At 39.8% G+C, this 23067-nt stretch overlaps 1 protein-coding gene and 1 long non-coding RNA gene across 6 annotated transcripts in view; one reads left to right on the plus strand and one right to left on the minus strand.

The window, feature by feature from the left end:
- Positions 1 to 23067, plus strand: part of CADM2 (cell adhesion molecule 2) — a 365475-nt gene that overhangs the window by 278922 nt on the left and 63486 nt on the right. For all 5 annotated transcript variants that reach the window (XM_083611653.1, XM_083611652.1, XM_083611654.1 and 2 more), the window contains one exon: positions 7839 to 7929. In XM_083611653.1, coding sequence (XP_083467779.1) covers positions 7839 to 7929 — 91 coding nt within the window. The remainder of the gene's footprint in view (positions 1 to 7838; positions 7930 to 23067) is intronic.
- LOC310761794 lies at positions 1411 to 2122 on the minus strand. The gene is made up of 2 exons (XR_014547717.1): positions 2029 to 2122; positions 1411 to 1842 (listed from the first exon to the last, which is right to left on the minus strand). It is a non-coding gene; the product is annotated as an uncharacterized lncRNA (long non-coding RNA).

Here is a 23067-nt window from a genome sequence, read left to right on the forward strand (position 1 = left end):
CTTTTATCTCCCCTCCATCAGATGAAGCTCCTCAAAACTCAAGTGGGAAGAATTCACCATCACATATTTGTGCACGTATCAGTTATCTTTCTCAGAACTCTATTGAAGTTCTCAGCACATCTCCAAACAGTCTATGGCTCTGTTCCAGAATAGGGTTTGTTCACTTATCTTTTCATCCAGTGTGAAGGTGTGTGGTTGAGCCACTGTCTGACCATTAGGTCCAGTCGTGACTGACTCTGGGGTTGCGGCGCTCATCTCGCTTTATTGGCCGAGGGAGCCGGCGTACAGCTTCCGGGTCATGTGGCCAGCATGACTAAGCTGCTTCTGGCGAACCAGAGCAGTGCACGGAAACGCTGTTTACCTTCCCGCCAGAGCGGTACCTATTTATCTACTTGCACTTTGATGTGCTTTCGAACTGCTGGTGGGCAGGAGCAGGGACCGAGCAACGGGAGCTCACCCCGTCATGGGGATTTGAACCGCCGACCTTCTGATCGGCATGCCCTAGGCTCTGTGGTTTAACCCACAGCACCACCCGCGTCCCAGTACTTAACCTCTAATTATTTCAAGTGATTGATATACAGTGGCTAAAGGGCACAAATAAATAAAAAGACAGAGGAATTGGTATAGTTAGGGAGAACCTGAATCATTCAAGGTGTGCGGGGGTGTCCAGTGGGAGAAAAGTGATAAAGGAATTGCTTAAAGAGCAGTTTTAGCAATGTTACAGAGAGAGATGGGGAGCTACTTGAGGCAGCAATGTGGATTAAAGGGTACAATTCTCAGTCCACTTCCTCAGGTATAAGTACCATTGAGCAGAATGGAGTAAACTTATTAAGGAGTTGTTGTAAAGTTGCCCATTCCAGCTCAACCTCTTTGAAAGGTTGGGACACTGATATAGTGCTACCTGCGATAACGTAGAAACAAATTTCCCTTTCTACTTCATTGTGTGAGAGTGATATTCCAGCGATATTCCAGAAAAAATCCCAGTCTCTGAAAATAAATGGGGACTAGTGGAAATTAACTGGCAATAAGCTTAGGGATAACAGAAAGGTCATACTACTTGATACACTGTATGATTAGCATGTGGAGTTCTTTGCCACAAGAAATGAAATACCAGCTGTTCAGAAACAAATTGGGATATCCTCTCAGAGGATTTTTTGTGGGGGGGGGGGGGAGTCTTCATGCCATGCTTGCTGCCTTCCCAGAAGCATCTGGCTGACTGCTGCTAGAAATGGGACTCTCTACTAAATGGTTCCATGCTCTTATCTAGCAGGTCTTCTTCTCTTCATATCATTACAGAATTTACGTGTCACCCCCAATCTCTGCCAAGCCATAGCAAGATTACAGGGGGTTCCAGGCGTTCATTCAGGGCCATTTTTTCCCATTGAGAATTCAGGCATGGCAGAGACTGCAGTGTTTTAAGAGATATGGTTTATTTTATACACCTGGGTCTTGATGGAGGAAAAGAGTTCACAGCAGTACCTTTCGAGTGGGGCTTGTTCCCCACAGCAGTGCAGCATCAGAATCCAATACATTTCCATATCTCTGACCCACTTTCAGGTGGTTCTTAACTTCAGCCCCCACAAGTTCTACCTCTTTCCTGCTTCTCCTTCCCAGAAAACCCCTTGCCAAGCAACTCCTCCCATTCCTCCTGCTATTCTAACCTTAGTTTTAAAATGTGGTGATTTTCCTTTGTTACACCACACCCACGTTACCCTGACAACTTCCTCCTCAGTTACCTGTACGGTTTTTTGTATTGTAGATGGCTTAATGTCAGGGCCATCATCTCCCTCTGCCCTCTGTCTGGCACTAAAACAAGCTGCAGCCTGTCAGCTCTGATCATAGCTGTCCACCTTGCCTTTTTTTGCGGGAAATTCCCTTATTCCAGCGCCGTTTCCCGCTGCTATCCTGGATTGTTAGATATCCTGTAGATTGTCCCTAGGACAGGTGAGGCTGCTGATCCCTTATTTTTGAGGCTGCTGATCCCTTATTTTCAAATCTGAAAGTTGACAGCTATGGCTCTGATTAAACCCCAGCACCCAAGAATCTAGAAGTGGAAATCTGGCACCGAGGGAACTGAGGGATCCCTGTTCCCCCACTAACTTGTAACATTATAAAGAAGGAAGACAAGTCAAAGGAGGATGCTTCTCTTATCAGACTGCACAATGGTTTGCCAATACATTCAGAATATTGAAATGTAAACCAGGGTTAAATGATATGTCTACACCAAGCCTCATGTTTACAGGACATGTGGACACCTGAACATCTTGACTCCCAAAATGGAGAGAGAACTGAACAGCAAAAGGTCAAATATAAAAGAGCAATGCAACATTACACACTTCCATACATACTAGCGATAAGACAACCTATTGTTAGGTCATTGGTTTAATTGGTTTAGTTTTGCTTTTACCCAGGAGTATAAGTTCCCAGGATTTTGGAGGGAAGAAAAGGTGCTTTAAATGGATTCTGACTGTGTGCACACCATACATTTAAAGCACCTTTTCTTCCCCCAAGAATCTTGGGAACTACCACTCTGAGAGCTACAATTCCCAGCACCCTATTAAAACTATAGTTCCCAGGATCTGTGAGTGCATGCTTAAAATTTGCTTTAAATATACACAGCCTTAGCTTGTGAGTTGTACAACATGGTCCCTTCTAGGAACATTCTCAGAGTCGATTGGCTTTATTATTTGTCAAAGAGCTAAGAAAAGGCCTCATTGAAAAGCCTCCCTGAAGTGTGACACACGACTACTGCTCCCCACCCCATTACTCTGTTTCCTTAGCAATGCTTAACTTGGATTTGCTTACTCAATGCAGACATTTTCCCCAAGTTTGGGAAGTTTGGAGAAAGAGAAAAAGACCTATCATCTCCAACTGTTTCAAGTATTAAAGCGAAGTATGAAAAAACAGTCTGTAGAATCAAGCTTTGACACTCAAGGTCTCAGAAGGAGAGACAGCAGGTGTATATTTAAGCATTCTCAGAACTTTCAATCAACCATTTAAAGAGCTGAACACAAAGGGATTAAGGATATTAGCTTTCTTGAAAGTACCTAATTGAATTCAGCAATTCATATTATTTCTAAGAACTAAATAAAGCTTTTCTAATAAGTATTCATGCCGTGTAATAATAAGAGATATTTTTTTGTAGAAAAGAGTGGAATGAAGGAAAACAAGCACGTTTCTGAAATGTAGAATTTATTTTGTGTCCCCCCCCATATCTTTCAATATGGTTTCTATTTCTGTAATATGTGTGTACCCTGTATCACTTGCTGACCTTTTATCCTCTTTAAATCAAGATAATCCTCATCTTCACACCTTCTTATATATTTATTTACTTACACCCCTGCCTTTTTTCCTGTTGGGGCTCAGTCATATGGCAAGCTCCCAACACTACCCCCAAGTGATTGTGTTCAGGGTTTGGATTACCTGCTAGAGAGTCTCTTAAGTGAGCACTCGGTTACACATCCTCAATGTAAATCAGGTAGTTTTGAATCAAAGGAAAGCCAGTTGCCTCCAGGAAGCCCACAAGAAAAGAATGAAAGAAACAACTTGTTCACTCCAGGAAACCAAAAAGAAAAGAAGGAAGGAAACCATTTCTTTTCTTCAGAACCCATCATTATATATGTTTCTTATATTTATCCACAGTGGTGGCAGTTATAACTAAACAAAGCATTGGAAACACTTTTCCAGGTGGAATCTGATAGGGAAGTGAAGGGATGGCTGCAGTGCTACAATTTTTCCTAGTATGATCCAGCAGGCATATCAGGGCTAAGAAATGTTTTCCTTAGACGTAGTCAGGGGAGACCGTAGACATTTATGTTACAGACCTTTTCTAATGAAGCTAGGTCATGTGAATTTGAACATGAACTGATGGGCTAATTAGACACTGTTTTTTGTAGTTTAACGGGTAATCAGGTCAGAGCAAGGTTATTGCAAGAAATGGACTTTACTGCAATGAATAGTGATTATTCACATGGCTAATGAAAGCTGAGCTTCCCAAATGAAAGTGTTAACAAGCCGTGAAAGAATAGAAGTACTTCTAATTAAAAATGAATATCAAATGCAAAATACCAAGAGAAGAAGAACTGCAGGCACCAGATTTGTTTGTAAAAAAAAATAAAGATGTGCAAGCAAATGCTACCCAAGCTAGATAGTTGAAATCCATATAAGTAATGCGGTCACTTTACTGTTTGGTATTTTGAAAGTGCATGTTCTGTGTAGTAATTAAGAGTCTTTCAACCTAAGAATAAGAATAAAACAGAGATGGCTAGCTTTCTTCAGGCTGAGAGCCACATTGACCCCTGATCAATCCTCCAGGGCCTAACTGGGAGTGACTGGTGAGTGGAACATGAGCATAACCATTTTTTTCTATTATTATTTATTGAGGGACACATTTTGAAGGCCTTGAGAGGTCAAGAAAACCTTTTGGCACGACAGAAACATATCAGGAGGCCTGTGATTGGTTAGATGCTGCAGTCCCTACCACACTTGTTTCATGTTGTTATCGGCTAGCCAATTCTCCACCTTAAGCTTATATTGTTGTTTTGCCACCTTAATGCCTTTCCTGAGCTTTGTTCTAGCCCCTCTGTATATATCTATGTTCCCTACCTTGAAGGCAGTATCCCAAGCTTTCAGGAGTGACCTTACCTCAGCAGTCATCCAGGGTTTGCTGTTCCCATAGACTCTAATACACCTCTCCATTATTACATTATCGGTGCACACTTTAATATAAGAAAGTACAGCGTCTGTGTATCTGTGCAGATCTTGATGTTCAAACACGCTTCAATCAGTACTTTCAAAAGAATCCTGGAGCTGACTGAAAGCTGTTCTAACTGTTTTTATAACTCGCTGAATGCTTAATAAACACACGGACACGAATGTTTAGATTAATGGGATAAAATAGGCCACAACTTTATTCGTTACAGATGTGAGCGGTTTGGTTTGGCATTGGGTGAAACTATATCCTGACTCCTGCCTGTCTGCAGGGAGTCTCCTAAGGGTAAACCACCTATAGGGGGAACCCTATGATATACATCAATTAATAGCATCCCAAGGTTCCCCAATGGGGTCGTGGCATGGCCCTAGCCCACGCCCAGGTTTCAGACAGGATCCATACCCCCGGATCCCTTTAACGGGATATCCTTAATGTGGAGGGGCAAGCGGAGGCAACAACCTCCCCTCCCATAAACAAGGCTTACCCAATGCCTAACCGCCGCTCGAGCCCCAAAGGCTCACCGCCAACACCCTCACACCTGCAACCAATCTCTAATGCCCTTAGCGATATTGACCAGCCAAATATTTCCCATATCAGAAAGGTGAACACCATCATTGCGAAACAAGGCCTCCTGGTCAAAAGTAGTGGCGGGGAACCGTGTCACCCAACCATTCAATAGTTGCACCTTCCGTGCCACCGCACAATTAGCAATTTTGTTGGCTATGTTGATTGCCACAGGGTGGGGACAATCATGCCAACAATTCCTCTCCAAAAGCTGGAACCAGATTAAAGTGGAGTCCGGGTACAAGGCAGCCAGCCCTCCCACCAACCTCATTGGCCAGCCAGGGGGCATGATGTGGGCAGGAGTCCATATGATGCGGGCGGCATCCCTCCGCCCACGGCCGGGTCACTGGGAGGTCCCAGATACCCTCCTGCAACACCTCCCCCCCAGGAAGGAGAGCGGACTTGGCAACCGCTGTCTGCCCAGGCCTAAGGATTCCTCCTTGACATGGGCCATCAGTACCTTTTGTTACTTTAACACCTCTATAGCAGGTGAGACCCTAGCTTGGAAATGAAGCTTAGCTTGTATTTTTCCACTGGTCTGGGATCTTCCCTTCAATACTCCACATATTAGCTAGATCCTGTCATTCATTAATTTCTTGGGTTTTAGGGAGGTCTCCCCCCCAAAAAAAAAACTTATAACAATGTATATTTCTCATAGTGAGTGGATGGTGCTAGTAGAATAGGAGCCAGCAGTTGTCCTCAAGGAATGTTTTGTTTTTGTTTTATTTACTACATTTATATTCCATCTTTCCTCCAATGAACTCAAAGTGGCATACATAATTCTCACCACATAGTTTATCTTCAAAATAACCTTGTAAGGTAGGTCAGGCTTTGAGAGAGCTACTATTTCAAGGTCATCCAGTGGGCTCTGTGGCTGAATAGGGATTTGAACTTGGGTTTCCCCACTCTTAGGCTGCATTCAAATGACACCTTCCCCCATCTTTCCAACATTTTCTTCTTTGTTAATTTATGTGGTTGATGTGATGTTCCACACAGCATAAAAACCACTAGTGGAAGTTTAGCACTCAATTTCATGCTAATTTTTCCCAGAAAAAAAAACAAAAAACAACCATTTGCAACCATTTTTTTGTTTTGACTATGGCAGACCAACACGGCTACCTATCTGTATTTGCAACCCTGATATCTTGGAAAATTGTAGGAGTTTTGCACTGTAATTTCATGTGACAAAGTTGGGGGCCGTATCCCAGCACTAGCATTATAATCAATAATACAATAAAACCCATGTCTGAATGCAGCCTTAGTCCTGCATGGTAACCATTACACCATGCTGTCTCTTTTACTTTTCCTGATAGAAGTGAATGCCAGATTATATGGGAGAAAAAAAGCACTGGAGACAACAGATAAAGTGGGGGATATACCAGTATTTTAAGCATGAACCAGGTTCCTTTGCAACTGTGTTTTGGATTATTGCCAATTTACATTGTTTGATATATTTCAGCTGGATCCAGTGTGGGCCTAGCCAGACCTTATTCAAATGTTATTTCATCTGCAAGTTTCATCTGTGATTCTTTTCTTTTTGCACACTCTAGTGACAAGGACTGACATTTCTGTTGAAAGCTGATTGCATAAAACAGAAATAATATTTTAAAGTTTAGCATGGATTAAATACAACAGTGTGGTAATCTTATCTGATGTCCCCATAAAAATGGTTTGAGTTTTTTTAAAAAAATCAGACTACAAGGGATATTCACAAAGGAGGGAAATACAGTTGCATTCCTGAAAGTATATCCTCAGTAATGCAAGGTTTTTTAAAAAAGAAATTTATAAGAGCTCATGGAAGACTTTCTATTATGAATTCAGATTACTATGCCAGTAAATATGTTCATTTGAATATACTTTTAATGCAGTCCTTTTTTTGTAATAATATTCACATCCATCTACAAAGCAAAGATTGTGTGAAGTGCTTGTTATTCATTTTCAGTAAATTCATTTTTCTATTTTCTATTTCAATTGCAAATCTGTTTATAACCATGCTCTCCAAGGAATGCCCGCAATGATGTAGGGGTGTCTTTATTTTCCTCTAGAACTCTGCTGTTGCTTGTTCAGTGATTCATTGGTAGACTACAGCATGCAGCACTCAGGGCTACAGAATTGGGGCAGGGAAGAGGTCCAGCACCCTTTCTGGAGAGTGTTTCTGTGTGACAGTGAAGGTAGCAAGGCTGCTAATTCAGCTGAGTAAAGGTACATGGCTACAGAGTGAATAGCAACTCCTGACACTAGCCACTGATGGCATCGCCTCTACCAAACATGGCTTGTTGTTCCAGAAACTGTCCCAGCAGCTTTTTTGTTACAGTGCAGCACCCTCTTGTAAGGGCATTAGGCCCCCATCAATATTCGGTGGTGCTCAGTGGCAGAAGCTATAGTTCACCAGCAAGCCACAGCACAATCTCATACTACCACCTGGTCTCACAGTTGGCAAAGGACAATTTAGAATCTTAAAGTCCATGGATATATAAGTGAAATCTCACACTGTTTAAATGCTTTGCATAATACAATGGGTGTCCAGTTTTAATGTAATTCATCAAATATTATCTTTTTCCAGATCTTCCGTCAGTTAAAATAATCCCTTCCACGTTATGGCCAGAAGAAGGACAATCTATAACTTTGATTTGTGAATCCAAAGGAAAACCACTGTAAGTGATTTAACAAGCAATATATTTTTGTTATATTCTTTATTCTCCTTTGATTGCAGCCTCTGACTGCAAAACTCTACTGTTTTTCTCTTGTCCTGGGGTGTAAAGTGATCTCTGGTACTGAAAACCCCTTGAAGCATGTCTTCATTAAGTGCCTATGGAAGACTGGTCTTTTACTTTGTCATTTATTTTAGTTTTGGGAAAGGATTCCTGCTGTGCATTTTTTTAAAGTAAGCTATTTCAACCTGAAAGGATTGCAGGCTTATTTGCTGTTCACATCGTCAGACTGATGATAGGTACATACTCTCAAAGCCTCACATCTGATGAAAAAACTTCTAAAATCAACACATTTTTTTATCCAAGCAAAGTGTTGAACTCTTTGCCTGCTTTGGTTGTCATTTACATGGTAATTGGAAATTTAATGATATATGCAAATTGTCTTTTCAACTATCTCACTTTTAAAAATAGCATTAAGAGAGTGAAGCTGTATATGTTTGAGTTTCAGCTGAAATTACTTTTTTCTTCACAAACCTTAAACCCACTCCCAAACTCTTATTATTCTTATTACTACTACTACTACTAGACGGCATCTGCCACTTGAGGAGAAAATAAAAATAACCCCACTATTGCATTACATGCTTCCCAGGCATAACCTCCATATTTATTTTTATTTAGTGTATTTATATACTGCCTTGCAGCTGAATGGCCCCCAGGGCAGATCACAATAAAATACAAATTACAGGCTAAATCCATTTCACAAATGGAAAAACTTTTTTCCCATTTGTGAAAGGGACTTGGGAGACTCATATTCATAAGAAAGTCTTCAGGAGTAAACCCAAAGGAGTAAACCATAACCGCTGCCTTTCAGGATATCTTCGAGAAAAGAAAAGGCTGCGGAGTAAACTCCTCACAAATCCAGAGTGGAGTCTCTACGATGGTTGGATGGAGTCTTGTATGCCTCCTTCTGGCAATTCCTGCAGTCAGGCTGGTACCAAACATACTGCTCTGCTTTTCTTTGGACCACTTCAGCGAGGCCGAGTGTGGGGTCTTGTTGTCTGGGCAGCATAGGACCTCCATACACACTGATCAAGCTAGCACCCCAGAGAAGTCTCTTCCGGGCTGCTAATGCAGCAAAAACAACATGGTTATGAGCTCTTGGTCTCTGGAGCCATAGCAGGCACTGTGATTCTCCAGCAGTTTGACTTCATCCCCAGGGTTGCACTCCATTGACTCTCGAGACAGACAGATGCCAACAAAAAAAACTTTCACTCTTTTTAGGAGAGGAAGCCCTTCTAGAACACAAATGATATTAGGGGAATTTAGCTGTTTTTCTATGTAATCTCTGTCTCTGCTGTTGCTTTGTCTCTAGTCTACTGGAGTTTAGCCTGTCATTTGTCTGTTAGAAGGGACACCAATTCTTCAAGTGCTAGCTGGCTGTTCCTGACACATGTGTGTCCAGCTTCTTCTTCTCCTGCTGCTCTTTTTTTCCGTAGCTAGTGCATAAGCAGTGTGCAAATCAGCAGTATCTCATTTCTTCAAGCCTATAGCTCTCTCTTATCTGACACTGCCTTCCTCCCTCCTTCCAACCCATTGTTTTTCCTAGCTTGAGGCTTCTTTCCTGGGTTTCTGGTCTCCTCTCCACTCAGGCTGGCGTCTGGACAAAGTGTCTTAATTTTCTGTTACTCACTACAGTTCTTCATGGTCCAAGAACTTCAGCTGTCCATCTTCTCCCTGTATCTTCTTGGCCACTCTGGTCTGGGTGCTTTGTAGCTGGGCTACTGGGTAGTGGCTGTTGAGATAAGGCTCTCATCTACTCACTTGCACTAGCCTCATTTGCACTGTACAGTGGTACCTCGGGTTAAGAACTTAATTTGTTTTGGAGGTCCGTTCTTAACCTGAAACTGCTCTTAACCTGAAGCACCACTTTAGCTAATGGGGCCCCGCTCTGCCACCATGCTGCCGCATGATTTCTGTTCTCATCCTGAAGCAAAATTCTTAACCCGAGGTACTATTTCTGGGTTAGCGGAGTCTGTAACCTGAAGCGTCTGTAACCTGAAGATTTTAACCCGAGGTACCACTGTACATTTAAAGCAGTATCAATCCACTTTAAGCAGTCATAGAATTTTTGGAACTGTAATTTGTTAAGGGTGCTGGCAGTTGTTAGGAGACTCATATTCCCCTTAAAGAGCTACAATTCCCAGAGTGGTTTAACAATCAGCCCCTCTTCCCAAGGCAGTCTGGGAATTGTAGCTCTGTGAGGGGACTAGCGGTTTCCTAACAACTTTCAGTACCCTTAACAAACTCTAGTGCCCAGGATTCTTTGAGTGAAGCCATGCTTACTTAAAGTGGCATGATATTTCTTTAAATGTGTAGTGCAGATGGGGCCTTAGAGACTCCAAACTCTTCTTCAGCTGCATGTGGGAGACCATCACAGTGAATTTCACAGTTCTTAAGAGAGCCACTGGTGTTGCTGCTGGTAGCAGCTTTTAGGTTTGCTGCTAGAACATCAACTTCATCTGCTCCAGGAATCTTACCATTCTTCCTTCTATTTTACCTCAGGCACTCCTTGACACACAGTCCTCCTTTTAGGAAGCAGAATCCCACTTCTAGCGCCAGTGTTAATGCATACCCAATCTCCAACCAGTTAGTGTGTGGTGTGTCCTATCATGTTAATTTGAGCAGCTGCACATTCTGGGAACTATTCTTGTGTAAGTTGCTCCCAAATCTGTCACCATGAATCTGCTTCACACAAATACAGGACCACGGCACGATGGCAAAATTGACAATGTGGACTGGACCACAATGTGAAACTAATGTGAAACTAATGATATTGAATCTGAAATTCAGCAGACACAGCTCTCTCTTTCCACCTCTTTGTCTCTCTGTCTGTCTCTCATGCTTCCTGTCTCCGCGTCCCCACACAGTGTTTCCTCCCACTTCATCCCCTCTGTGGCATATTCCAGACCTTTTCCAAGGATCCCAACTCCCCCGAAATATTTTTCAAGTGTTGCAATGGAGAGGATGGGGAGGGAAGACTTATTGTGCAGAGCCTGTGTGCAATCTATGTGTAGTCAAAAAAATTGTAGCTACATTTTCACAACTTACATTGAAAATGTGGCACTGCATACAGTTCCCATGCAGAGGCATCTTTTCACACAAATAGTAGCACCACATAAGCTTGGTGGAAACATATACTCCTGGATGCTTCTGTGAACTGGTGGAATGTGAAGGCAGCATCATAGAATCAGAGACGTGTAGAGCGGGAAGGGACCCTGAGAGCCAACATCCTGCAATGCAAAAACATATGCAGGCTGGAACAATCAGTGGGCTCTACAATCCCCTTTTGAATATATAGACTTTTTTCATTCTTCGGGAATTTAGCACAAAATTAGGAGGCTGAGAGAATGCTACCTGGAATAAAATTATGCTCATCACACCTTGGGTCATTTTGAAAGCGCAACCCACACTGGCTCCATTTTTATGCCAATTTCCCTGTCAGGACCTACAAAGTCTGTGGTCAGGGCATGTCTGACTTAGGATAAATTGATGTGCTGATTAAACGTGGATATGATGTTTTTATGGTTATGATGCTTGTCATGATATTGTGCATATTAGAATTTCTGCACCCTTTTAAGTGTGAAATATTTTTCCTCTTTTCACTGCTTCTAAGCAATGATGCTTGGCAGATAAGCAAATGGTAGTTCTGTAACTGAAAGTATGCAAGAGCAGGCTGTTTGAAGCAATACATTTTGATCTCGAAATGCGCTATGCATAGTCCTTATCAATTAGCACCTGTAACATTTCAATGGAAAATAATGATGCACATGGTGTAGAAGTGGTAAAGGAGCCTGTAAAAATACCCTGCCAGGAAGAGAAAAAGTCTGTTGCTTCCTTCTTTCAGTCCTCTTCCTCTGTAGCAGATGCCACACTTTTAAAAAATAATTTTCCTGCCACTGTGCACAGAACTCGTAGCCAGACAGACCTTATATTTGACAGGTGTCAGACAAGAGTTAAGATTTTCCTTTGTCTATGTGTCTTATTCAGAAGCAGTACTTGGGCTGACTAATGGTTACTTGACATCAGATAGGTGGCTTTTCTCTTCTTTGTCTTTTTAAAGCTCAAGTTTTATTATTTGTGTCAAGTAATACAAAGTAACTCAGAAAGTCTTGTCTTCTTGGATTCTGCTTGATTTAAATGATTTGGAATATGTGTTTCAATCTAATCCCTTTGTGACTTTTAAAGAACCCTCTATCTTTCCTAGCTAATGCTCAGAAACAGATTCAGCACATATGTAGAAATGTAATCAGCTTGATGAACAGAATATGAGATCTTACAAGAATAGTAGCTACAGGGCCAAATATATATGTACCACAATATTTATTAACCTTCCCAGAGGCAGCACACATTTCTAAACAAATTATGCTATATATATTATAATAGCAGGGAGTGTCCAATCCTGTCCAGGAATTTTTAGAAACCAAAGATATATTTTGATTTTAAATGGATAGTGCAATTTGTGTTTGGACCCGTCACACCAAAAATCAGGTAAAGTCATGCCAAAGTCACATCCAAACATCAGTGAAGACTGCCATCCTCACCTCAGAAACCCTCATGCCAAGTTTGCCATCAAATGCATGCCAAAAAATAGGTGAAGTCATGTGAAATTGACATTTTGGTCTACCATCTTGATTCAAAAGGTTACCTGGTGTCTAAATCATAACAGCATCCGCCACCCCCACCTTGGGAGTGCTTGCACTGAGCTTGGCAATAATATCTTGAGAGGCAGCCAAAAAAAAAAAAAAGGTGACAATTCAGTCCTACACTTTGATTCAAAATGGTGGCTGAGTTTGGCAACGATATCTCAAGAGGCATCTGAACTTATAGGAAAAAAATGAACAAACAGACTGATAAACCATTCTCTAAAATACATAGTGCATGATGTTGTTGTATCAATAAAAGTAACTGGAAAAAAATATGACAGGTAAAACAAAAATATCACGTGTAGCATTATTTGAGCACAACAGCCATGACACTGTAGTGGTTGCTTTTCCTTATGGTGCCTCATCCAAAAGACATGTCAATGCAAACAAAAGGATGCATTACAAAAACTCTCTGGACTTTTTGGATCAGTACCACACTTTGCAATCCACACTGAATAGTGCATTCTAAAGTATTCAGCATACTAAAAAAATACTGGAAGCTGAATAATCCTCCAAGTGTGGAAATTCTGCTTTTTTAGCAAGGCTCCCACCTCATGTTGTGTTTAAGACTATCTCAGAGGGATGTGCTATTTTCACACAACATATCGTTTATATAAAAAATGCGCTCAGCATACAAGGTATGGAAATCTTTCTGTCACTGATTCTGTTAATATAGAAGATATGCTACTTTAAGGAAAGATAATATTTGCTCTTGTTAACTTCTATGGAATATGCAAACAAAATATAAGGTGAAATTTATCTATTTTGAGATGGACACATTCACAATATCTTAGCTTACTTTTAAATATCTTGAGACAAGTAGAGTTGTGGACTTGAAGGATTTCAGCATGAAAAAAGTAGCTTATCAGTTACTGTCTTCAAATGGAATGTCCATATGGCTTGGGTGTATGAATAATGTAATCTTGCAAAATCCCATATTTTGAAGAAACTGGAACTAGAGAACAATGTTCACACATGTCTATCTATTTGAATAGACACTTCAGGCAATTGACTTCAAAAAGTCAATAACCCTTTTCACAACACATTCCTTCTATGTTTATAGAGCATCATTAAAACCAAAGCATCTGAAGAACTTGGACCATTTTTCATGCTAAATTTTGTGCTTAAGTACAAATATATACTTTATGTGTGAAGGCCTTGCCATTGTGTAAATCCTAATTTCTCCATTTCAAAGCAAGGGTGGCCTCCTCTGATTTTTATACTATTTGCCTATATTTCTCCTGTATAAATTCTGCTATGCTAATCGGAAGAGTCAATTTCTCTATGGTCCATCTTTAGGAAAAGCAAACTATGTATGTACAGAGGAGACAGCCTTCACTTTGCTGGTTCACCTATTGTAGAATAAGCACTTGAGGGAGGCATGCCTGGCACTGGCACTGCTTATTTTTAGCACTAAGCTAAAACCTTTTGTTTTGTCAGGGTATTTTAGATTACTGTATTTTTTGCTGGTTAAAACATATTGTTGGTTTGTTTTGTAATTTTAAATTTATCTGGATACTACCCAGAAATTCATTTTTGACATGGAGTGGTTTATACACTTTTAAACTTAAACCAAAATATAGAAGTAGAATAAAATTATGTGCCCTTAACAACTAACCGCAATGTGTATGTTTGAATCCAGTAAAGTTCTACACAGAGTAGACCTAATGAAATTTATGGCCCTGTGTTAATCATGTCCATTAACTTCAGTGGGTCTATGATGAGTATGACATTGGATACAACTCTTAAAAAGTTCCCTTTACTGAGCTGATTTTTAAGGATCAAATAACTAAATCAGCCTGCATAAAGAGAGAGTAGTTAACATTTGACCTTCTCTTTTCTTCATAATACATGACTACTAGCAAAAAGGCCTATTGTCTTTGGCTATCAGCTGCTCCCTGTTTTGTGCGTTCTAGTCACTGATGTGCCTTCTCAAGGTAGTTCTGTGACCAACTCTGTAACATAAAATGAAAACTTGTAGAACAAATACAGTTGCAAGCAAGGCATAAATTTGTCTCAGTGTATCTGTGTCATGATTACACAGACATTCAGAAAGTGTTCCCCCTAGTATAATGGGGGTTAGGTTAGTTAGGGGGGGGTTAGTTAGAGATTAACTAGGATGGTTTCTATGATACATTAGGTTGAGTCAGGTGAGAACCTATGATGACTGATAAGTATTTCCTGGGTTGCATGGCTGGCAACTTAGCATGTGCTCCTGCCCTCCCTCCTTGCAGGAAGCACTTCCTAGTCATCCATATGCGTGACACTGTGGACCATCTCCCAGACCAGTTACAGGTAAGCTACTCCAGTTTCTTTGTGGAGAAAGAAATTAATTGGATGCTGTGAGCCTTAGTACTCTTTGCCAAGGCAAGGCACTTGGTTTCCTTGCTCTAGCAGTGTGAAATATGAATGAGGCACATAAACTTAAAATCAGATATCTAAAGAGCTTAATGACTATCCTGACTCCAGGAAGTCACTGCTAACTTTTGCTTGGAAAGGATGGGTAGTAATATCTGGAAAAGTAATTCAGATAAAGCCTTTTGATATTCATTTTCAAAACATAGAGTCAGAATTGGGGTTTAAAGAATATGTAAGCTCCCTCTCTTCAAGAATTTGGATTATATTTCAGAGAAGAATGCAGGACTCTTAAGGCTACAGCCCTAAGCACACTTACCTGGAAGTATGCCTACTGGACACAATACAACTTGATTTGGAGTAAACACAACACAGGATTGTGCTCAGAGGCAGAGGTTCCAAAAGTTGGGAACAGAGTGAAACTTTAGTTTCTCCATGAAGTTTGAATGAATATGTGAATCAAAGGCTAATATGTAGGTCACATGCTCCCATTACACTATTTATCAGGGTAAACATTTACCATATTCATCTAACTATAGGAGATATTAGCAGACATCATATAAGCAGAAGAAGCATATTTCTTGATATAATTGACAGATGATTGACAGATTCCAGTAAACATTAAAAGAAAATTACTTGCCAAGCATCTATACCCAAGACCATCAGGCAAAGGTTTGAGGTAAAACTTGTGGCTAAAATTTGTTTGTATTGATGACATCAGATTCATATAATGCATACAAACTGTACATCGGTTGGAACAAACAGACTAAAAAGCTACAAAGAATCATTTGTGTTAAAAGACTCTAGCTCAATTACTTGGACTATCAACAAAGTATTAACAAATGGAACTTTCAGTTTATTTTTCTATATGTCTTTCTGAAACATAGCTGAGTAAATAGGAATAATGTAAAGAGCTGCTTTTTTTTTACTCATTCTCCATAGCTGTCCTAATTACATGCAAAACAAAGACTATAATTGCTATTTGAGCTAAGATTTCTATCAAAGCTGACATGGATCAATTTAAGTACTGCAGTATGCAAATAACTGAAGTAGACTGGGATATATGCCCAGAGATTTGACAAAATAAAATATGACAAGTTTTCTATATATTATTGTACTCCATTTTCATTTTAGATAGTTTTAACATTTGATTTTTTGTTGACTGCTACCATATTTTTTTTAAATCTCTCCAGCTGCCTACTGTGTGAAATTTCCTTTGAAGCTAGATAGCTTTGAAGAGACTACTTGTCCTATTGTAGTCAATGCTGACTTTACTAATTGTGCATCAGCAATATGATGTATGTTCAATTACACATTCTGAAGTCCTACAGAAGTCACACCTGAGAATGAATATGACTCCATTGAGGGAATATTCCTGGAAAACCTTCTCAGACAGGTGCCTTGTAACAAAAAGCCAATTATTTTGAAGGACAGTATAAATGTTAGTTTAGTATCCCTATTCACAAATATTACAATACATTTAAGGCTTGGAATTGGTAATGTAGCATTATACAGAGAGTTATACTTATAAAAATGCATCATTTCTGCTAAGGTGTAAACACATACTATAATAATATATTCAACTTCAAGTTGCAGTTAATAGATTTGCTGTCATGCAACTAGATTTTCATTTTCCGTTTGGGAATCCCTTTTTTCCCTACAAAGCAGCAAAATTGGTGTCATAAAAAGTGTCATGGAAAGAAACAGGGAGAAGCATTAGAGCCCATTTATAAATTACACTTCACAGTAAAACTCTCACTATAGTACCTAAGAACTTCTCTTCGAGTTGTCTGTAAAGTGATCAGATGGCTTAATGGGCTCTGTTCAGTAAAGAGCTTTCTTAAGACTCAACTGCTTTTCCTGCAATGTTTGCTCCAAAAATGGTGCAGAGAAAAATACAGTGTGAAGGAAGAAAAATCTAAATGCAGCCTCTTAAGTACTAACATGTGATACATCATTGAAATGCATTTTTTTTTCTTTCCCTTGAAATTATGGAAGACAAAAATATGGTTTTAAAAGTCTGTATCTTAGAACTAACAAAGACTATAAGGCAATGTCATCTGTGCACCATTTAACCCTAGAACTTAGAAACCATTAAAATATAATCAAAGATCTTTTAAGCATTCAACCTTTCAGAAGAGGGAAACAAAATGAGCACATTTGTAATATCCTTTTCCCATGGCTTGCATTTGGTATTATCATATCCTCCCTTCAAAATGCTATCATTGGCATCGAACAAGCCACAGCTATTCATGCAGTAAGGAGGTATTACTCAGCTGATTGTTAGAGATTGTGCCACTTTTATGTATCTTTTGTTTCTATGTCATGCCCTTTCTCCAAGGCAGCCTTTCTCAACCTGTGGGTCCCCAGATGTTGTTGAACTACAACTCCCATCACTCCCATCACCCCTAGCTAGCAAGGCCAGGGATGATGGGAGTTGTAGTCCAACAACATCTGGGGACCCACAGGTTGAGAACCACTGCTCCAAGGAACTCAGGGTGGTATACATGAAGTTGCAGTACTTTTGACTGACAGCAGTTGGCCCAAGGTGACAGTGATAGGTGTTCATAGGGGAGAAGCAAGAGGAACAGTTGCTTCCCCCAATGAGTCACAATCCCCAGATTACATTTTTTAAAAAATAAATCCTAGCTGTTGTAGACAATGATGTGGGCCCCCCAAAAATTTTCAGCATTTTATTTTTCTGTTGAAAAGTTTATGATTCAGAAGTTTATTAGTTACAATGAACTGATTATGTCAATTCTAAATACAATATTAGGCAACATTTAGCTTTTTAGCTTTGTTTACTAATTACAAATACAATAAACATGCTAAATTAGATCATTTTCTAGGACAGCCATACAGAACCTTTGACCCATGAACCAAATTAGCAACAGTTAAAAAGAAAGCCAAAAGTTATGCCAGACAGTCTGAGCCAAGGATCGATTAAAATACTGTCCGAACACATGGCAGTTCCATGGGTCAAGGCAGCTATACTCAGAAGCTGAAGATTCAGAGCCGAAGTCTTTATACTCCAATAACTGGAAGTGATCGTGGCTGCGTAAAAAACACAGGAAAAGAGAGTAAGGGATCCACATGACACTTTTGCTGTTAAAGTTGGTCCCCTCCAAATACTTCTTTCTACATTACTGACAAGGTTCCATTCTCAAGGCTACAATCATATACAGTGGTACCTCTGGTTACAGACGCTTCAGGTTACAGACGCTTCAAGTTACAGACTCCGCTAACCCAGAAATATTACCTCAGGTTAAGAACTTTGCTTCAGGATGAGAACAGAAATCGCATGGTGGTGGCGTGGCAGGAGCAGGAGGCCCCATTAGCTAAAGTGGTACCTCAGGTTAAGAACAGTTTCAGGTTAAGAACGAACCTCCAGAACAAATTAAGTTCTTAACCTGAGGTACCACTCTACACCCTTATCTAGCAGCAAGCCCTACTGAATTTAGTGGGGCATGTGTAGAATGCACAAGTGAAATTTGTCTGCAGTAACATATAACTTGGAGTCAGGTTAAAGATCTATACTTTTCTTTATTAAGTACAGTACTGCTGTTGTACAGCTGGAATGAGTTTCGGGAATTATTTTTGTTTTTTCTAGTTTTTTATTTGAATGAATGTATTATTACTTTGTGTGTGTTTAGTAATTTGAGCGACAGTAATACTTAATAACAACAGTAAAGCAATTGAATGAGGCCCTCCATTTTCTATACTATATCTTCCTAGGAGAAGATAATATTTTGCCCTTTTTAAATCAGGCCTTCAAATAAAAATTTTATCCTCAAAAACTATGCATAAGAGAGTTCACACATTCAAGTTTAATCTTTAGCATGTAAGAGTATTGGGATAAGGAACACATTAGTGATTGTAGTCTAAAGTTGAAAACATAATAAACAATTAAAGTTAACTGCAGTTCTTTATAAAACCAATTCCATTCTGGGGAGCTTTATAACATATACAACTATTCAGTATCTGTTTCCAGTGTTGTAGTCTCATCGAGTTCCATGGAACAACAGAGTGAGACTTCAGTCCCAACTCACTCACTGAATTCATTAGAACTGACATCTGAATAGATATAGTTAGGATTGCACTGTTAAAACATTAATTGGTTCCCCGCCCCCCCTTCTCAAGTGGGATTAAATTCTTTTCTGTTGCCTCTTTACATGGCTTGGGATCTGTTGCCTCTAGTGGCTTTACATTGTGGAATATTTTTTTTTTTTTGTTAAACAGAGCAAAATAAAATCCTGAAATTATATATGAGTCGAGATGCCTGTTAATTGTCATTTACTAGCAGCCCTGCTTATTGAAATACCTCCTGTTTCTGTTAGTAATGCCAGATGCTACTCTTCACAGCTACTCGGTTCTCAGCAAAGCTTTCTTTGGGAATGGGCAAAGAAGAAGACAGAATCTCATGACATGAGTAGGCAAGAAAAATCATGACAACACGTAGGAAACAGCTGTGGTAACTGAACAGCAACTATTAGCATGAAAATGTGTTAAATGTAACAAGCTTATTAAGAGCTAAAAGCCATTAAACCAATTGCTTTTAGCTCCTAATAACTTTATCATTATTCTTTGTTTCTGAAATCTCCCACAATTTAATTCCAATGATGAAAAATAATTACAGCCTTTCAGTTCTGGAAAGGGTGCAAGACTCTTAAAGAAATATGTAAATGTATACTCAGAATGATATCTGAGTAGAGGTAGCTGCAAAAAGAAGAAGAAAAAGTAAGAAATAAGCACAATGGAAGGTTTTGGAACAGAGAGTTACAAAAATAAAGTTGTGGCTGAAGGGTTCTGAGCTGGTTTTATTGCACTTCTAGTTCTCAGTCTACAGCATCAAATAATTTATTGGAGGTACAAACAGAATATTTGTTTATTGCAGAGGCTCCATGACTCCGATAGCTGTTTAACAGGTAACATTGCTTCAACATATAGTGATTATATTGCAACATAATATATATAAGATGGTAGGAATATCAAAGTTTTCAGGGGTTTTTTAAAAAAATGGTGAAATGTGGGGAGGCAGAATAATTCAGATTTGTATCTTCTACTAGCAGTCAAGATCAACTAAGTGAGGGTGATTCAAACAGTTATTTGACTAGACATTTTTGGCGTTCTCTTGATATGTAAAGTCTCTGTCTCCCCCTGCCCCACAAAAAAAGAAACTTCCTGTAAGCTTATCTGTTCCCTTTATGTTTTGTATGAGGTAAACAATTTTCTTTAGGCGATGCATAGCAAAACCTCTTAGAAGTACTGCAGATTATAGATTGCTGGTTATTTCTTGACTGTCGCATCCGGGTCCCAGAAGAAGGTTGAGCCCCCATGCCTTTTCCCCATGTGTTAGCTTTTCTGCTACCCCCCATCCACTTTTAGCTAGTGTGTTTTTGCATTCACAGAAAGGGGCAGCACCACTCCGTAAGTTGGCTAGGAGTCCTCTTTTGTTCCAGATGGTCCATCATTTTAAGGTTCTGTCCAGAATCCATTCTGGATGCTAGAGTGTTTTCTTCCTCTATCTTACCTTTTCCTTTCTAAACTACAAATGTAACAAGCAATGCAAGGAACTTCCAACAGTTTCCCAGATCATCAAGGAAAGGAAGAAAATAATTTGGAGGCAGAAAAATGATTAATACTTCTTGCAGGAGCAAGTCCTCCCTCTTCCATCTTCCAGCATCTTGTCCACCGTTCAGGCGACAAGAACGTGAGCCGGGGGGGGGGGGGGGCAGGGGAAGAAGAAGAGAGAGACAGACAAACAGAGGGGATGAATGAATGTTGTGTATGTGTTTATATGGGAGGTAGGGAGAAAGAAATGAACTCAAGTGAACAAACACTGGTGGCTGGGGGAGGGGAAGTATTGTAAACCCAGTCTGTGGCAATTGTTTATGTGTGGGCCTACGTCAATTCTTTGGTTATGAGAACCTTTGTCTTTAGCTTTGTAGTCATATTTAAATTATCCTTATTTAAATGTTCATCTGTACATATAAAGTATGCAAATCAGTGTATTCTTTCCTCTTTTGGGGGATGCAAATCTTTTTTGGCCTTGAGTAAGCAGACACCTAGTAATCAACAACAGAGATGCAAAGTAGCAAAGTATCTTCCTTGAATGTTGCTGCCCCAGACTTCGCAAGCTTCTGGCTACTTGTTTTTCTCTCATCTTGCTCTGTTCTGGCTTTCATTTTGCTTTTTAAACTTTGGAAGCTGTTCCTGGCTGTACTGCTCCTCTGGTTCCTTGACTGCTGGCTAATTTCCAGATCTCCTAGCAGTTGACCACCTTGCCTGAACTCAGCATGTTACTGATTTATCCTTTTGATCTGACACTCAGCCCAGCTTGATCTCGTTCCTGACTCAACTGGTGTGCTGTTTTTCTGCTATTCTTAGGTTTTTAGCATTTATCTTTGAGGATTAGTGAAGCTTTTTGTTAATGAATATTGATAAATGAATCATTCCTATGTAAGGAAAATACAGGCTTTAAAAATATGGGCTTTAAACATGAAGAAGTAAGAGTGAGGAAATAATTCAATTTAAAGCATGTAGAGTGTTTTGGGGTGCAGCTGGTGATAAGAGGTTGTTTGCCACCGTGTCATGGCTTGTTGCCTTATCTGAACTGTAGCCACCCCTCATTCAAAATAGCACAGGGGTGTCTTTTAATTATTCTCACATTTCAAAAGTCATTTGCAATGTAGTCAAGAAAAGTAGGGGGTAGGCATAGGTCAGATGAAAGACAGCAGTCCTGTTGTGAATACAGAAGCTCATAAATCCCATTTCTGGATCAAGGCCTTTGTTTCCTTCTTTATTCATAAACAGCTGTAGTAAGAAAACTGTGATAAATTGTTTCTTCTTAAAACAGGGAAAACAAAAGAATGGGAAAGGCTCAGCAGATTTGAAGGACGATAAATATCTCTCCCTCCCCACCCCCCAACACATGCAAATGTCAGCAGTATCAAGATAATACAGTACTCAAGTGGGTGCATCAGAATAGCTGTTACAAATTACTGAGATTAATTGAGAGCCATGTTAATGCTAATGAAATGCAGTTGGGGATGTAAGAGAGGAGTTGTACAGTTTGCACACTTTTGTTCTAAATACATTCTTTCATTAAATCCTTGGATTCTCGCTTCACCACCAATTAGATGATTATGCCACTTTCAGCTGCTCCTGCAGTTCCCGCCCCCCCCCCCCCCGCTGCCTGAGCTGTGCAGGTATGACAGTTGAGCAAATATGGTAGGGGATCAGAAATAAGCAAACAGCACACTACCAGATTCACAGGAACATCCATGCCATAAGTATATAGAAAGCTACCTTATTCAAGGTCAGATGAATGTCCACCTTCTTGAGTATTGTCTGCTCTCCAAGATCTCAAGCAGATGTATTTGCCTTCACCCCTTATTTAACTCTCTTAACTGGAGATACCAGGAATTGAACTAAAGCACTGAGCTTTGGCCCCTGCCCTCTGAAAGCAGCAGCACATACTGAATATATATTAGACATCTAAAGGTGTCTTATGCTGAGTCAATCGGTCCTGCTTAGAACACTACTACCCACTTTACATTCCTGAGCAGAGATCTGTCCCAGTCTTCTTACCAGACACCATTTTAATGGGAAATGCTAGGGATTGTATTTGGAATTGTATTGGGCAAATGATATATTTTTGCAAGCTTTACTGGGGTCATGTACCACCTGTATATCATTTTCATAATATTCTCTCTTAAGGCATTACATGCCGTAAATTTCATACCGGTGGTCCACAACTGTTCCCAGTCAGCAAACATAATGTTATGTCCGACATCTTGTGCCCATTTAATCATAGCAGATTTCACCGTTTCATCCTGAGTATTCCATTTCAACAGCAAGTTATACATCTTTGACAAAATCTTAGTTTTGGGTTCTAACAGTTCTGTTTCTAATTTTGATTTTTCCACCTGGAAGCCAATTTTCTTGTCCAAATTATATGCCTCCATTATCTGATAATAATGAAGCCAATCTCGCACTTTGTTTTTTAGTTTCTCAAAACTCTGCAGTTTTAGTCTATCTCCCTCTTGTTCCAAAATTTCCCAATATTTCGACCATTTGGCCT

Source organism: Podarcis filfolensis (assembly GCF_964270895.1).
Source record: "Podarcis filfolensis genome assembly, chromosome: 4".
Taxonomy (NCBI): Eukaryota; Metazoa; Chordata; class Lepidosauria; order Squamata; family Lacertidae; genus Podarcis; species Podarcis filfolensis.